Source organism: Pteronotus mesoamericanus, unplaced genomic scaffold (genome assembly GCF_021234165.1).
Source record: "Pteronotus mesoamericanus isolate MK-2021 breed Mesoamerican mustached bat unplaced genomic scaffold, CSHL_Meso_final contig_702, whole genome shotgun sequence".
Lineage (NCBI taxonomy): Eukaryota > Metazoa > Chordata > Mammalia > Chiroptera > Mormoopidae > Pteronotus > Pteronotus mesoamericanus.
This window is the reverse complement of record NW_026555239.1, coordinates 2911351-2928238: the sequence shown is the minus strand read 5'-3', so window position 1 is coordinate 2928238 and position 16888 is coordinate 2911351. Positions and strand designations below refer to the sequence as shown.

Below are 16888 nucleotides of genomic sequence, written 5' to 3'. Positions count from 1 at the left end.
CTGAGCAGCCCCAAGATTAGAGGTAACTGAGATAGGGAAGACCAGGAAGGGGCAGGTTCGGAAGGAATCAAGAGTAGGGTGAATGAGCGTGAATGAACGAAAATGAACAAGTGAATCACTGAGTACCTTCTTTTTCCGAAGCGTGAAACAGAAGGCCTGTCCCATGGACAGCACCTTCAGAGCTTGGGACCAACCCTGAAACACCCCCTCAGAACACGAGGTAGCGTTTCCTTTAAGAGGGCTCCGCCCCGCTTCGCGAAACCCCGCCCAGAGAGGGTCACGTGCCGCTAAGGGAGCACTGAGGCTGGGCTGCAGCACGATTTGAAAGCAGGGCGCGCGCCGCTTGAGTAGAGGTTTGGCCTGCGACTGGGATGTCGGTGTTGCGGCCGCAGGACCAGCTGCCGGGCCTGAACGCGGCCACCATATTGGTAGGCGTAGGCAGCCCCGCTTCCCCCGCCAACCTTCCCCGCTTGGCTGTGCTTCAGCTCTGCGGGTCTCTGTCCTCTCCGGAGTGCTGGCGCGCGCTGTTCCGGCAGGGTATGGTGGGCGGGATAGCCACATTTTGAGCCAATCGGAGTAGCCTCCCTCTGAAGCTCAGGGACGTCCTCACCAATAGGTGCGAGGCGGGCTCTTTTTAGGTTTGTGATTGGTTTCTGGCTTGGGGAGACCGCGCGCCGAGTGGCGGAATTCTGCGCTGGGCTGGGCCTTGGTTTCCCGGGTCGCCGGGGACTCCCGGAATGGTCAGGCAGTCCGACGGAGAGTCAGGAAGGTAGTGAGTGCTGTGCGGACAGGACCGGAGCGGTACAAACCTCGGGCCCTCCACCCGTGCCTAGCAGAGTCCTCCTTCGGTAAATGGCGCTCTGAGCGCTGGAGCCAGAATCCTGGGGATCGCGGTCACCGTGGGTCGGTGCCCCGATCCCCATGCACTCCAGAGGGACTGCTGTGCCCATGTACCAATCGGCAGCCTTCTCTCTCTGGACAGCTGGTGGGCACGGAGGATGCTCTTCTGCAGAAGCTGGCCGATGCGATGCTCAAGGAGGACTGCGCCTCCGACCTGAAGGTGTAAGTAGTGAGGCTGGGGGTGTCCGATCGCCCGGCTGTGGTCTGAACTCTGGCCTGGGCGCGAGGGAGAGCGAAGGAGCCGCCCGAGACGGGCGGAAGTGGAGCGGGTTGGCGAACCCCTTACTTAACCATTCTTAACGCGTGATCTGTCCTCGCTGACCCTGGCGGCACCCCATCTGAGGTATCCTCCATCACTCTCATTGACATACTTGTTCTCTTCCTCTAAGACTTGTCACCACAAGAAATTTCCTTGTTCACCTGTTCGTTTACTTGTTTCCCATCTCCCGTGCCCATGGATCCCAAGGTCAGCCCCCTAAGGGCAGGGCCTTTGCCTTTTGTTCACTGGCGAATCCCCAGTGCCTTGAGCAGTGCTTGGCACAATGTAGATGCCCCCGTCCCTGCCCCAAATTTGTAGAAAAAGTGACTAAGGAAGTGTATTTTGTTTTCCTTTGAACCTGATGGGAAGTAGGAACAGCTGCTGAGGGAGTCAACTGCTGTAGGTGTGTGGATGTTGTTTGCCCTGATAGAAAGATAAACTTCCAGGGTCCATGTTGAAGGACAGTGATCTATATCTAAAGGGCATCTCCTCCATGGGAATAGGAAGTACTGTCCTGTACTAAGAAGAATAAATCCTGTTACAGCACTTTTAACAAATCTCTTACGAAAGATTGTTCATAAATCTGTGTTTTACCCATCTTGCCAGGCTCTTAGGATACAGAATGTAGCCTAACTTAGAAACAATCTCAAACCCATAACTTAGAAATAGGAAAGGATTTAAAAAAAATAATTCATTCACTTAGCACCAGAGTAAATGGAAAATGTGGACAAAATTGCCTACATTGAGCAAGGTGGAAAGAAGTGTTATGGAAACACTTGCTAAAAAAGGGCCTGTCACATGGCCTGCAGAAATCTGTGAAGAACCCACTCTGGAAAAAGAAGAAAGCTCCTTCCTGAGTGTTTTATGCCATTGAGAAATTTAGTAACAACCTGAAATTTTTATAAAGATTTTATTCATTTTTAGAGAGAGGGTAAGAGAGGGAGAAAGAGAGGGAAAGAAATATCAATCAGTTGTTTCCCGTCCTGACCGGGACCGAACCCGAAACCCAGGCACGTGTCCTGACCGAGAATCAAACTGGCTTTGCTGGGTGACATCCAACCAACTGAGCCACACTGGTCAGAGAGTGAACCTGAATTTTTAACAGGCATTGGAAGACGAAAAGATAAAACAACAGAATGAGAGACGAAGGGAAGTTGCAGAGCTAAAGGAAAAAAAGAGCCAAAAATAATACCATATGCAACCTAACAAATAGAAATAGCAAGGATCGGAGTAGATGTAGTTGAGCACTTAATTATTTACAAAGAAGAAAGATATGAGAAAATCACAGCAAAAGCATTCAAAGATGTAATAGAAGAAAACTTCCCTGAAATGAATGAAGAGTTTAATTTTCCCATTGTAAAGGGAATATACATCTTATTCCAGGAAAAATGAACACAGAACGCTTTATGCCAAGTTAAGTTATTGAACTTCAGGGGTAGATGATTCTTTGGACTTTTAGGCAGGAAAGGCAAATCCCCCATATGGTCATCTGTTCATTCTCTTGCCAGATATTTCCAGCTTCTTCATTTGGAGCAAATAACAGGAACCAGGTTGCAGTTTATGACCTTTTGTGGTTTTGTGGAGCCATGTGACCAGTTCTGGCCAATGAGTTCTAAGCAGAAAAATGATTATCTCTTTATTGGTGAGCTATTTAATTGACAGTGAGACCTCCTCAGTGCCCTTTACTCCTCCCGTGGTGACCAGCAATGTTCCAGAGCGGCTGCTTCATCAGCTAGATCCAAGGTGATAGTAGGAGCGAAATGTAAATATATAATAATAACAAAAATAATAATGTGTTGTCCAAATGGTAGGGCGAGATATAAGAATGTTAATTTTCTCATTTTTTGTAATAGAGAATCAATCTAATACAGATAAAATTTAAATATATGGTTTAAAATGATGCCAACTTACTAGTTTTTTCATAAATTTTTCTTATTTGGGTCCTTTCAGGAAACAATCTCTGCAATTAAAAAATAATTTACCTGCCCTGGCTGTTGAGGCTCAGTGGATTGAGTGCTGGCCTGCGAACTGAAGGGTTGCTGGTTCAATTCCCAGTCAGGGCACGTGTCTGGGTTGCAGGCCATCAGGGGAGTCTCTTGCATACCAATGTTTCTCTCCCTCTCTTCCTCCCTGTCCTCTCTCTAAAAATAAATTTAAAAAATGTTTTTTTAATACTCAAGTTCAGCTGTTTTTTCAGTTCTACTTTATTTTTTTGCTTTCATTAAATACAAATAAAATTAATACAATTATTTTAGATATCTATTCTAGTGTCTGAATGTGTATAGTACATTATGTACATGAAGAGATATTGAAAAAAATGCTCCAATGTTAATGTAATTTAACTTTTGTGTTTTTTGTACTTTTTGGTGTTTCCTAAATTGTAAGATGGTAGGTGGGTGGGAGGAGATTGGTAATAGGAATATGTGGAAATGGGCAGAAGTAAAGAGTTCAAGAAAAACCTTCCAGTGGGTATTTGACATCCAGAGACCAAGTCTAGACAAGAACGATGCGGGTGGTTTGTCCAAGGTCACACCGCCGCTAACTGGCAGAACCGGGATTCGAGCCCACTTCTGTCACACTCCAAAAGGGTTCAACCCCTCACCTTCACAGTTTGACACCCCGTCCTCTGAGCCTGGCCTCCCTCGCAGCAGCGTAGCTTGCTCGCTCCATGCCATCTTCTATCCAAAATTCCTTCTTGCCGAGGCAGTTACTGAACAGCTCCTTTCTGGCCAAGGAGCCAAAGATAGTAGCCCAGGAAGGACTGGCTCTGCCCAGTCCCTGGGTGTCACCCGAGAGGTCTCCTCGTGAGGGCGTCAGGTGCACAGGCGAGGCACCTCTGCCAGCCTCTTCTATGACAGACAGCATGGGAATGGTCATGGGAACGTTCTGCAATTTTTTGTTTTTCAGCCACTTGGCCCAGTCCCTCCCTCTGCCTTCCAATGTGACTCGCCCCCGAATTGACCTGATTGTGTTCGTGGTCAACCTTCACAGCAAATACAGGTGAGAGCCAGCGGCTGGGGCTGTCGGGGCTCAGGTGGACGCGGCAGAGGCCTGCACCGGGGCAGTGACCTTGCTTATGATGGGGAGGAGACGGGGCAGGGCGAGGCTGTTTGGGCTCAACCTGGAGGGTGAGCGTGGTGAGCCAGTGGCCAGCACAAGATGTTTAAAGGACACTGAGAAATCCTAGTGGTGTCATCTGTCACCATCTGTTTAGCGGATACCCTCCGGGGCCTGCCCTGCATCCCTGACAGCAGACCCCGAGACGGGCGGCACAGACCCCTGTCCTCCTTGCGCTCCCAGGCCCTGGGGCAGGAGGCTGGACTTCCAAACGCTGGTGAAGCCCAAATGACCTCTGACTCTTAGGACTTAGGTAGGGTAGACTTTCTGGTGGAGGTGAGAAGGAAGGAGTTAGCCAGGTAAATGGGAGTGTTTAAACAAAGTGTCCTGGTTTAAATACTGTGACCTGCTTGGAAAGCAGCTCAGCAATACCTGTATACATGTTTAAAAGACGCATACTGTGACCCAGCCATGCCACTGTCTTACAGACTCGTTTGCTGGGACGTATAAGGGTATGAGGATTGTGTGAGTGAATGTTCGTGCAGCATCTCTGTACTGAGGAGGAAGCAGGGACCACATGACCGTCCATCACTGGGAGAAAGGGCGGTGCTGTGGTCATTCCAAAGAACGAGAGAGAGGCATCCCAACTAAACCCAATGAGATGCTCGTGCATATCACTCTGTGTATTTACGTGTGAAAACATTCTAGAAGAATTACGCCCTCAACTGTTGGCAGCAGTTCCCTCTGGGGAACTGGAACTGAGGGGTGGTGCTGGAGAGGGAGATGTATACTTTTTACTTATACATCCATATTTAATGTTTCGTTATTTTACAGGCTTGAGTCACTTTGTAATTAAAAGTAGTTTAAGAAAATGAAAGGACGAAGTTCCCCTGGGGCAATTCCCTGTCACCTCCTCTCATTCTCTGGCCTCTCTGGGATGAGGGGCAGGGGCTTCTGTGTTCCCTGTTGTAAGGTTTGTCCTCTGGTTTGTTTCCTGCCCGTGCCTGGCCGCTGCAGCCTTCAGGTCGTGGAGAAGTCCCTGCACCATGTGGACACCACCTTCTTCCTGGGGAAGGTGGGCTTCCTCGTCACGGGCGGTAAGTGCACCCCCGCCTGCCGCTGCCCCTTGCCCCGCAAGGGCCATTGGCCCCGTGGCAGGCTCCTTGCCCGGGTGGCGGGGCAGATGGAAAGAAACGGGCTTTAGATTCTGACCTGTTGTTGGTCTTTCTCAAGGCACATCTGAGCAGGGCATCCCACTGGGCTAATTCTGCTGAGATTGTTGCTTAGAGGGGCCTGGTGGTTCTAGAGTGAAACCAGACTCCTGGAAGGGCATGGCGCGTTGGCAGCTTGGCCGCTGCCTTCCTGCCTGGTCTCACCCGCTAATACCCTCCCATTCTTGGGTTCAGCTGGGAGCTCTCTGTGCAAGTCCTGCTCCCTCTGCGACTTCATATTGTTAACAGCAGGAATAATGATAAGTAGCCTTCACTGAGGGCTCCCCGTGCGTAGGACACTGTTCTAAGTGCCTTGATTCTATGTCACTAACCTTCACAACAAGCAGCCCTTTGAAGTAGGTGTTGTTATCTCTTGTAGCTGAGGAAACTGGTCAGGAGGTTAAGTAACTTGCCCAAGGCCCTGTAGCCAAAAAGCGGCAGTGCTCAGCTGACACCTAGATTGCCACTTTCCCGAGCCGTGTGGCTTCTCCCACACACTCTCCTCCTCTTCTGTCAAGCTAACCCCTCTGTTCAGCGTCCTGGGGGAAGCCTCCCGGACCAGCCCTGCAGTCTGGGCCCCCGGCCACCCCACCTGCAGGCCCCCGAGCTGAACTGTGAGCTCCTTTCGGGAAGGGCCTGGCTGGCGCAGACTATGGTCAAAAGGCATCGGTGAATAAATGAATGCCATGTCATTTTTCCGTGTCTGCCCACTGAGCACACAGCGGGGCCGGGGCTGTCGCTATCATTTCATAGATGAGGAGACCACGTTCGCTCTCAGAGCCCTTTCGGCTTTGCCGTCTAATCGGATGACCCTGACAGCCCTGAGGAGAAGGTGGGACAGGATAGTCTCCCCCGGCTGCTCAGCACCCGAGCCCAGAGAAGGAGGTGACTGGCCTTGCCCAGCGCACCCTAGGTGGCAGCCAGGCAGGCAGAGGTGACAGCCGTAGCACTCGCGGCTTCTTTGCAGCCGGGCGGGACAGTCACTGCAGCGTGCACCAGAACACCGTGCTGAGGCTGGCCCACACCTACCGGAGCCCCCTGCTCTTCTGTGACCTGGAGGTGAGGGCGGGCACGCGGGCACGGGGGAGGGCAGTCGGCCCGCGGGGCGGCTCCTCGGAGGACCCCTGGGTGCCGAGGGAGGGGGTCCTGATGCGGAGCACAGGGTCCTGGTTTGAATCCTGGCTTGTCCGCTCCCTGGCTGTGACTTGGGTAGGCCACCCTAAGCCTTGGGGACTCAAATATGAAGTGGAGTGATGGCATACTTTCATCCTGAGTGCCTCTTACACGCCAGGTGCTATCACCTGTTACCTTGCTTTTCCTTGTGTTTTCTCCACTCATAACTGCACCGCGTGCGTTTATTTGTGGGGCCACGTGAATACCTCCCTCCCCGACTATGGGGTAAGTGCTCTGAGGCCAGGCACCTTGTCTGTCTCTTTAACCGAGACATCTGCATGTGTCCCCAGCAGCTGGAGTGCCCAGCGTTGCCCTCACCTCTCTGATTACGACCTTGTCCGCTCCCAGCACGGGCAGCGGGAATGGCGGGCGGGCGGGCGGTGGGGGGACACCTTGGGTGCTGCCTCTGCCCTGACTCCGGTGGCATTTCTTGCAAGGTGAGCCCCAACTGCGGGGGTACCCAGCAGATTTCTGCTCTTCCTTTTGTGCTCTTCAGCCTCCTCTCCTTCCACAGGAGGAATCCTGATGACTTTTTGAGAGGTCTGCTGAGGGCCCCAGGGCCTCAGGCAGCTCGGGTGGCTTTGGGGTCTGTTTATTGAGGCTCATTTAGAAGACTTGTGTCTCTGATCTGTTCTGCTTCTTGCACCTTTTCCCGAAGGCAAAGTGATGTCACTCAGAGAGAACTGAGTCAGCATGTGGTCCTTCACCGCCATTTGGATCTGGAGTTCTTATTCTGGCACCTGTGGACCCTCTGATCTGAAAGTAGAATTTAGGGGATCTGGAACTTGGGCGAGACAATTGCTTCTTTTATTTTACTAACATCTAAGCGAGATCTAGTCTTATGAGCGCAGGCAAGAGATGTAGGTAGTATTAGCAGAATCTGTGACGGTTGCCAATAGAAATGACAGATGCACTTGGGTGCCCGCTAACCTTGTGGCGGGTGGTGCAGTTCTGTGTGTGGCCAGTGGGTGGCAGGCCACACCAGGGCCTGGGTAACCCCGGAGCCTGAGAGCTGAAGAAAAGGTCTGCGCCGCTGCCGCCTCCGCGTGCAGCCAGCAGCAGGCCTGCTGGGAACGTAGACCCGGCATTCCCCACAGGAAGCATGCAGCGCCTGGACAGTCGTCACTCCTCCTCGCTCCTGTGGTGTCCTTTCAGGGCACACTCCACCGCCTAATCAAGTTTGGGCCTCACCATATTTTGCGTGGCAACTGTTATCGCCCCATTTCACGAGGGAGGAAACCACTCAGCGAGGTTTCCTAGCTCCGCCCACAGCGCCGTGTGCGGGTCCCTGAGAACACACTTGAGTCAGACGTTGGCTCTGGCCTCTCCTGGCACCTGGCGAGACCGACCAGCTCATTACATATGCAACAGAGAAGAATTCGGAGAGCTGCAGAAGCCGGCCAGGGGGACTTCCTTCCTGTGGGTGACAGAGGTGGTCGGAATGTGGTCAGACGGGTTTGGGCGCCACGCGAGTGCGGATTGGGGGAGGCCCGGCCCGAGGCAGGAGGCCGGAGGCCGGCTGTGGCGTCTGAGTGAGGTCAGCAGCCTGGAGGTGTACTTCGGAGTAAGAGGATTTACTCAACAAGTATTTCCTACATGTCCACAGTGTGCCAAGCACTCTTCTAGGCACTGGAGATGCATCACAGAACAAAGAAGTAACAAAACAAAACAAAAATTCCAGTTCTATTCTAGTGGAGGAAGCAGACGTAGAGTGCGTCATGCGTTAGAAAATGGGAGGTGACCTGGCAGGTGTTGGTAAGGCGGTAAGATTTAGATAGGTGGCGTGGAGGGGGTTCCCCGGAAAAGGGGCCTGTAAGTAAAGACAGCGGCAGCGAGAAGGCAGGCCCTGCAGGCTCCCACTGGGAATGCGCAGCGGCTGGAGAAGCAGCAAGTGCGGAGGCCCTGAGTTCGGGGCTTGCCGGGTGCATTCAATGTCCCACAGGGAGTGGGCGGCCGGAACAGAGCACACGGTGGGGGGGGGGGGGCAGAATAGTGGGAGATATGTCAGTGACAGTGTGGCCTGATCAGTGGGGCCTTGGGGGGGGGGGGCGCAGAAAAGGCAGTGACTTTCACTCTAAAACCGGAGCCCCCCGCGGGGGCTGGGCCAGGGAGGAATGCAGTCTGACTAGGGTGTGAGGTGGATGCCTGCAGCCGTGGGGAGGAGAGTAGACTGAGAAGAGGCAGGGGCAGAAGGGAGACGGCCCCAGGGGCTGTTGCGGGAAGAGTTAGCAGTGGCCTGGACTCTGGGTTCGTTCAGGGAAGAGGGAGATGGGATGGGAGAGCGATTCCAGGGTGGCGCCAGCAGACTGCGATGGCCTCCGCGGGAGCTGTGGGAGCAGGAAGGTCGACTCGGGCTCTCGGCCTGAAGCTGAAATGGGGGTGACCGCAGGAGGGGCAGCTTTGGGGGACTCCCGTTTGGACGAGCTACGATGAAGTGCCTCTTGGATGCCTGCACAGAAATTGAGTGAGCAGCTGAGAGGTGTGCCTGGCTTTCCGAGGAAAGGTCTGGAGATGCCATCTGGGATTGAGACGGTTTTAGAGACACGGACCTGGATGAGGTCACTGAGGGAGTAGGTGCGGGCGAAGAAACGCAAAGGCCAGGCCCTGGGGGCCCCCCACATTTAGATGTTGGACAAAGAGGGAGCAGCCTGTGCGGTGGGAGGGGAAGCTATGTGACTGTGGGTGGGGTCTCGGGAGCGCGGGAGAAAAGGCGATGCGGGGTTGGGGTGGGGGGCGCTGAGTCAGACTCTACCAGAGGCTCTTGGTGAGAAAAGCTGGTGCAGTGAGGACTGAGGCTTTACCTTTGGGTTTAGAACCGAGGAAATGACAATTCTGAGGCCACCTGTCGGCCAGGGGTGGACAGGGTGGATGTCTGAACATCACTCTGCTCTTCCACAAACGTTTACAGAGCACCCCTTGCTTGCCCAGTGCCAGGCCCTGGACCAGTCTCACCCCACAGTCCCATGGGGCCTGGCAGCCTACAGAGGCCCTTAGAAAGGGGCTCTTGCTGATGGCATTTCCCTATCCCAGGGAGGGCGCTCTCTGTCCACCCCTCCGCCCCACCCTTGTCTTTCTCAGGCCCAGGGAAGGGAGCCTCGGGGCCTCTGCCCCCAGGCGGCGGTTGGGACTGGCCCCTGGCTGAGATACCCCCTCTGTGGCCACTGAGCGTGACCCTAGACAGTTTGCCTACCTCACCAGCCCCGTTGCTGAGCCTTCGTTTCCCGTGGAACAGGCTCACCACCTCTGGTGCCCCTGAAGGGGTGTGCTGTGGGCGAGGGTATAGCTGTGATGCGCAGTGGCGCGCCATTCCGTCCCCACATCTAGGACCCCGGCCCCCTCGGGCAGTCCGTGCGGCTGCCCTGACTCTGTCCTCTGCTCTTCCCCTGCAGGTGGAAGGCTTTCGAGTCACCATGGCGCAGCGCCTGGTCCGCATGCTGCAGATCTGCGCTGGCCACGTGCCTGGCGTCTCAGCCCTGAACCTGCTGTCCTTGATGAGCAGCTCTGAGAACCCCTCCATGGAGGGCCTGTGACGGCCATCTGGGCGCCCCCTGCCCCCACCACAGCGAGGTCCCTGGCTCAGTAAACATTCACTGTTGCCGAAGACCCACTTAGGGCTTGAGAGGCCCTCAGTCAGCAGGGTCACTTCTCCGCAGGACCCTAACTCTGCTCCAGCAGCGAGCGCTGTGGGGGCGCCCAGTGGTGGGACCAGCCCCCCTCCCCACCCACGCTCACTGCAGCAGAGCCCTGTCTTTATCCATCAGATGTGGCCCGTCTCCACTCAGGACTGCTTGCAAGCAAGGCGTCTGTGGTCAGAAACAGTTCAAAATGTACCAGTCTCGTCCATTGCTTCGGTGCTGCAGATGAACTGACTGGGCACAATTAAGAGTAGGGCCAGGGGGGAGGGGTGGAGCTTGGCCTCTGTGAGCCCGGTCTGCCTCCACCTCTGGGCCTCGCGGTTCTTAGAGAACCTGGATGTTGCCTCTTGGAGCCTCAGTTTCCCCAGGTGAGACGAGCTCGTTTGCCCTTCTGCACCAAGGGGACTGCATGAAATGACAGCAGTGAAGGGCCCGCGCTGGTGTCTTCACTCCCTGTGCGCAGTCGTGCTGATGTGTTTCTTAATAAACTGTCTTACTGCCAGGTAAACACTCGCTGAACAGTGACTGGTACAGGAAGTCACACACAGCTAAATTCAGAAACCAGCGAAACCCCAGGATTACACACTGAATTCCTCAGATTGTGAGAATTAAGCAAGAGAAGCTGGCAGGAGGGCTGGTGCCTGGGTTGGCGGCCGGAGGCTCTGCCTGACTTGCACTCCTCCCTGTGGTCTAACTGGAACCCGGGGATCCTGCCATCCCCCCCGGCACCCCGCCTCCTGTGGCCTGCTGGGCCCGTGAGAGCCTGGGGTGCGAATGGGAGGTCCGGTGGGCGAGAACTGGATTGCCTCATGCTCACCTTTCTTGTGCCAGGGCCTGCCCTCCACCCTCAGGCGTCCGGAGGGCCCCGGCTTGATGCCTCGCTCAGTGCCAGCACCAGGGGCCTCTGCTTCGCCGGCGCCATGGCCAGGGCGCCTGATCATCGGCAGGTGGGCCCACGTGCAACGTGTCACAGACATCATGGCTTCTCTTCCATGGCCTCCTTTCAGAACCCAGCCCAGCACCCCAGCCCTAGTGCTCAGGGTTCACAGACACCTGCCAGCCTGTGGGGCAGCCTCTCGGGCCCCGCCAAGCACCTCAGCTGCGCAGATTTCGGTTGAGGCCCCAAATGTCACTGGACATTTGGCAGGGCACGTCACGCTTCGCAGAGCTCTTCTCACACGGCCGCTCCTGTCACCTCCCAGCAGACCTGTGAGGTTGATGTTTCCCCATTTCACAGTTAATGAAACCGAGACTTGTAATCAAAGGCATGCCCGCAGCTGGAGCCGATCAGTGGCAGAGCCAGCCTCTGGCCACAATCCTCGGCCTTTCCCTCCAGTTTGCTTAGGCAGCTAATTGTTGAACAAAGGCTTGGGCACTCACGGGGCAGGCTCTGAACAGGGGAGGCAGTGGGGGAGCACGGTCCTCATGCCTGAGAAAGCAGGCGCCGCCGGGTGCTGGGCTCTGCCCCACAGGGCCTGGGGGCAGGGGGCTCCCTGAGGGAGAGGGCGGTGAGCAGGGCCGGAGGGCTGGCCCACACCAGGAGAGGAGGGCAGAGTGGACATAGCCTCTGTCCCTTCTGGGCATGTCACTTTATGCTGGAGGCAAAAGGAGGTCCTCCCCATACCCCCTAATCACTGCCCTCAGCCATCATGGGACACACCTCTCTCCAGTCCCTGTGCCATGTTTTCTTTGTTACCTGGCACCGTTTAACAAGAGAAGTGGCATCGCATTCTCCAGCCAAGGATCTGGAAGCCGTCCAAGTGCCGGGGGAACACGATGCTGTTCCTGCTACCAGCTCCAGTGAGCTTGGCAGGGGCCCTGGAACGGAGGGGCCCCCTGCCACCCAGAACGGCTGAGCAGTCCCTCGCTGGCCCAGCCGGGCAGCGTGGCTGCTTTGCACTGTCCAGAGGCCAGTCTGACCGCGGGACGGCGTGGAAGACCAGTCTGTGCACAACGGTGCCCAGACCTGGCGGTGGGTGCTGTGGAGGAGACGGAGGAGAGCCTGCGCTGGGCTGCTCACTGACCTCATGACCTGAGGCAGGTCACTGATCCCCGTGAGCCTCCGTTTCCTCATCTGTAGAACAGGGTCATGCTAATGCCTTTCTCCCCAGCTGGTTGGGAGGACTGAGAATGAAGAGCCACTATTTTAAATAAAGTTTGAAACAAATGTTAAGACCTCTCAGGCTGGCCACGGTCCCCAGGCGGTCACGTTGGAGGCAGTCAGTTGGGGGCTAAGTTCTGGGGGGTGGCCTGAGGCTCGTGCAAGAGTCCCCCTTCTCTTGACCTGGAAGAGCTGGGTCCACGCCCTCTGAGCGCAGAGGAAGGAGTGGAGCGTTTGGGGCCCCTGCTGCATGGAAGAGGCATCCGAGACTCTGAGGGGCAGGGCCTGTTCAGGGTCATAGGTGCTTTTGTCCCCTTAGGCCACCTGGCTGTGGGCAGCCCTCGGGCCTGCCCCAGGGAACTCACATTTCCGTGGGAGGTGGCCCAGGCGCTAATATTCTGGCCCCAGAATATTTCCATCCCTGCAGAGGGGGTGGGGCCTCCCTGGCCAGGAGGGGGCTCTGCAGTGTGGCACCTGTGGCCTCCATCCAGCCCTCGGGGAGCAGAGGCGGGGCAGTCTGGGCAGTGGCTGTGGCTGGCATAGGGCCGCCTGGCCGCAGAGGGGAAGCGATGTGGTGGGAAAGGACCTGGCCTTGCAGTCCCACTGACTTGGTATATGTGGCCAACCTGCAGCATCACCTGGTGCAGCTCGCTTCCTGTCCCTGAGCCCCAGAGCCTCTTGAGGTTCTTGTGAGGCTCAGAAAAACCAAAGAAGCCGACACCCACTGTACCTGTCCCATGTCTGCTCTCTGTAGACAGCGGCCCCAGGAGGGTTGGCCGGCTGTGCCCGGGGCTGTGGCGGACGAGGTGAGCTGGGAACTTCGGAGGTAACGCCCAGCCCCAGTGCAGCGTGCCCCTCCCCCCCACAGCTAGCGCTGGGCCAGGCCTACCTGGCAGGGCACCAACGTGGAGGGACCACCCCGCTTCCCTCAGTCTCCCCTGGGAGCAGAGGGGGCAGGCAGAGAATCACCGTGAAAGGACTTCACCCGGACACTTGCAGACCCCAAGGGCGGAGGAGGGGCTAAGGGAGATGCACCCCAAATCTGAGTCCTGCCTGAGGGCGACCTTGTGCACTGGGGGCCACTGGGGGTCACTGAGGGCCAGCTCTGGAAGGCACAGTGGGTGGGCAGTCCCTAGTGTCCCTGACCTCAACGGGCCGGCAGCCTGCCTTGGGGCCACCCTCTCGCATCAGGAGGAATGCCAATGTTTTTGGGGGGCTCTGGGGCTAACATCGGTAGACCCCTGGTCTGATTGATAATGAGCCTACAAGGCCACGCCCAGAGGGTCCGCAGCGCTTGGTCCTCCTCTGCTATGCTCGGCCCCGGGCTCCAGGGGCCATTATCTGCCAACAGGGAAAGGGCCCGCAGACATGTGTGTCCTGCGAGAGGCGCTGCCTCGCTCATCCCTGTCCCCCTGAGCTTGCTCGCCTTCCTCTGTGTAAAGTGGAGTCTGGTGCCACCTCCCCCCCAGGCAAGAGGCAAGATGTGTGGGTGCTACCAGGGTGCAGGGCCAGGCACGGGGAGAGCCGGTCCTCCGCCGCTCTCCCGGCTGCTTGGTCGCTCTCCCCGACGGCCTCGGGTCCCTCTCACCTCCCCTCTTCTGTTCCAAGGTCTCACCGCGCCTGCTCTGACTCGCCAGCACTCTTCCTTCCTGCATTTTTCTCCCCCACACCTCCCACCTTCTAAATGGTTTCACAACGCGGGGTTTGTCCCTGTGGTTCCTGCTGCCTGCCCAAAATGAGGCCTCAGGAAGCAGGGTGTCCCCAGGGAGGGTCTCTTCTCCTCTCCTCCGCCACCACCCCCCTCAGCCTCACAGCCTCCATCCACCTTCCCACCTTCCAGCTTGAGCCCCCATAAGGTGGGGACTCCACTCCCAGTGGCACGGCAACTAAGGGACCAGGGGCTCCTTTCTGACCTGACATAGAGGCATGAAGGGCCCACAGTCCCCATGCCAGGGTCCCGGCGTGCTGGAGTGGGTGTGCACACACAAGCCCCTGAGCGCGCGTGCACGTGTGTGTAGATGCTAAGTGTGGGGCAGCTCAGGTCTGCGGAAGCCCTGGTGTGGATTTGGCAATCGCTTCATGGAAGGGCACCACCTGCCCTTACGTGGCTCGAGTTCAAGGGGAGAGGGGCAGGGTGGGGGCTCTCTGGCTCGGCCAGGACTTGGTACTGACACCCCTGGCTCTCCCAGCCCTCTCCCAGTGTCCCAGGGGCCAACATCACATCCTTCCCGCTGTTCCCAGTGAGGGGCGCTTCCTAGCAGTCTCCAGTTTGTCAGAGTTAAATATTCGAGAAGGCAAAGGGAATCTATTCTGGGAACGTGGGCAAACAGAGATGAAGAGAGGAGGCTCCCGCTGTGCAGCCCCCTTCAAGAAACACAAACCTGCCTTCATTTATTTTTAGAGAGAGGGGAAGGGAGGGAAAGAAACATCAATGTGCCAGAGATACATCAATTAGTTCTCACACACTCCCAACAAGGGACCTGGCCCGCAACCCAGGCATGTGCCCTGATCGGAAATCGCACCCACAACCTTTCCGTTTTCAGGCCAGTGCTCAGTCCACTGAGCCACACCAGCCAGGGCCAAAATCTGTTTCCCTACGTGTGCACTGGAGAATTTAAAGGCACGACACAAGGCTGGAATGAAAGACTGACTCCCAACTGAAAAGAAGTCTCCCCCCACCCCCCTCCCTAGGGACGGCAGGGAAATGCCTGTACTTAACTCAGAGACTCTGTATTGTTTGAGGGTGTTTTCAGGAGAATGTGTTTAGGTATTACTCACAGAATTACGTATAAATCTAATTTTTAGCTAAGTAGAGAGTGCGTTGTGGGTCTCGGAGCACTTTCACGCCCAGATCTGGGGGGCTGGGCCTCTCTGCCCTGAGGGACTGCCCCGGCATAACACCATGCTTGTCCAACAGGCCCTGACTTTCCTCACTTCCCCCACCCTGTCCCGGAGGCATGAAGGGCACAGGCCACGCTTCACAGTTGGCTGAACACAGACCCCGTCCAGGCCCCTCACATGTGCTGGGTCATCCCTTCGCCCCTCACAGCACCTGAGAAAACAGACCTTTCATAGTGCTAGTGGTCAGAGCCACCGGGAGGGTGTTTTGGGGGGAATTTGGGGACAAGGATCAAGGGACACTCCCTTCTCTCTGACAGACCCCAAATTAATCATCCTTTAAAAAAAAAGTCAGCAGTGAATGAAAACTTGAGAAAATTAAGAGATTCAATCAGAAGATTTTACAGCAACAAAGTCCCTTGTTTTCTACACAGGAATACATTGAGGTGATGATAAATTGAGGCCAATTTATTTAAAGTAAAAACTATTGAGCCCAATTTATTTAAAGTAAAAACTATTGAGCCCTGGCTGGTGTGGCTCAGTGGACTGAGCACCCGCCTGCGAACCAAAGGGTCACCGGTTCGATTCCCAGTCAGGGCACATGCCTGGGTTGCGGGCCAGGGCCCCAGTTTGAGCGCACGAGAGGCAACCAATTGATGTATCTCTGGCACGTCAATGTTTCTCTCCCTCTCTTCCTTCCTTCCTTCCTTTCCCTCTCTCTAAAAATAAATAAATAAATAATTTTTAAAAAGAATAAAGTAAAAACTGTTGAAAGAACAAGGAAAATGTGTGAAAAGCACATTGATTTCAGAATAACTCTCCTCTCTTGGTCACATGTCATAATCAAAAAGTGATGTGGAACACTTGAATGAAGAAATTTATAAACTTAATTGCTATGAAAAAAGACAACACATGGGGAGTATCCTAACATGAGTCTGATGGTGAAATTTCTCCTTTTAACTGCTACGCCGTCCAAGCAGAGCTCTGAGGCTCCCCACCCCGCACCACCCCCCCACTGCCGCCTTCCCCATTTAGGAGGCTCAAGTAAAAAGGTTTGTTCGGGGTCAGCCCCTGCACACCCCACCGGCGCGGATCACAAGGGCCTTTCGCTGTTGCCGGCTTTGTCCTCAGCACCTGCCCTGGGCAGGCAAAAGGAGGCACCCGGTGGACATTTGTGTCCAGTGAGGACCGCTGCTTCTCCCTCAGGGCTGCCTGTGCCCGCGGGCAGGGGTGCCCATCTACACCCCCTGCTCTGGCTTGGGGCCCTGAAGGCCGCCTCCTCTGCTCTCTGCCTGAGGAGCAGAGGTGACTCATATGAATGACGCCAGGCCTGGCCCACCCTCTCCCAGGATGGGGGTCCCTCTCCTGGGTTCCCGCAGGCCTCCGCCAGCTCTGCCCGAATGAATGCCTGGCACAAGGTTTGAGTTTGGTCTGCCATCCTGAGGGTGACAGGTAATAACACCAGTGGGGGCGCGGGTGAGGATGGGGACCCAGGCTTCTCCCCTCACCCCTACCCCTCTGCCCACAGGAGGGCCTTCCCGGCTCCGGGCCCCTCCACCCCTTCATTACACACCCACACCCACACCCACCACCCACTTCTCCTTTGCAGCTGCCCCACCGCCTACACCTTCCTGCCTCGGAGTTGCTGGCCCGTGGGCAGGGGCTGGGGAGGCGCCGGGCCGGGGCCTCTCACGGCTGGCCGACCTGGGGTTCT

General features: G+C 56.0%; 1 protein-coding gene across 3 annotated transcripts; it reads left to right on the top strand.

Annotated features, from left to right (window-relative positions):
• Positions 1-371: 371 nt before the first annotated feature.
• CENPM (centromere protein M) lies at positions 372-10727 on the top strand. Of its 3 annotated transcripts, XM_054582552.1 has the most exons (7): positions 372-428; positions 983-1062; positions 4067-4159; positions 5234-5313; positions 6395-6486; positions 8713-8730; positions 9990-10727. In XM_054582552.1, exons 1-7 carry the CDS (start codon positions 372-374, stop codon positions 10128-10130), a joined length of 561 nt encoding a protein of 186 aa, XP_054438527.1. In that variant the 3' UTR covers positions 10131-10727. The 3 variants fall into 3 exon arrangements, with proteins under 3 accessions (XP_054438527.1, XP_054438526.1, XP_054438529.1); XM_054582551.1 differs by lacking the exon at positions 8713-8730; XM_054582554.1 differs by lacking the exons at positions 372-428; positions 8713-8730 and adding an exon at positions 763-848.
• The last annotated feature ends 6161 nt before the right edge of the window (positions 10728-16888 follow it).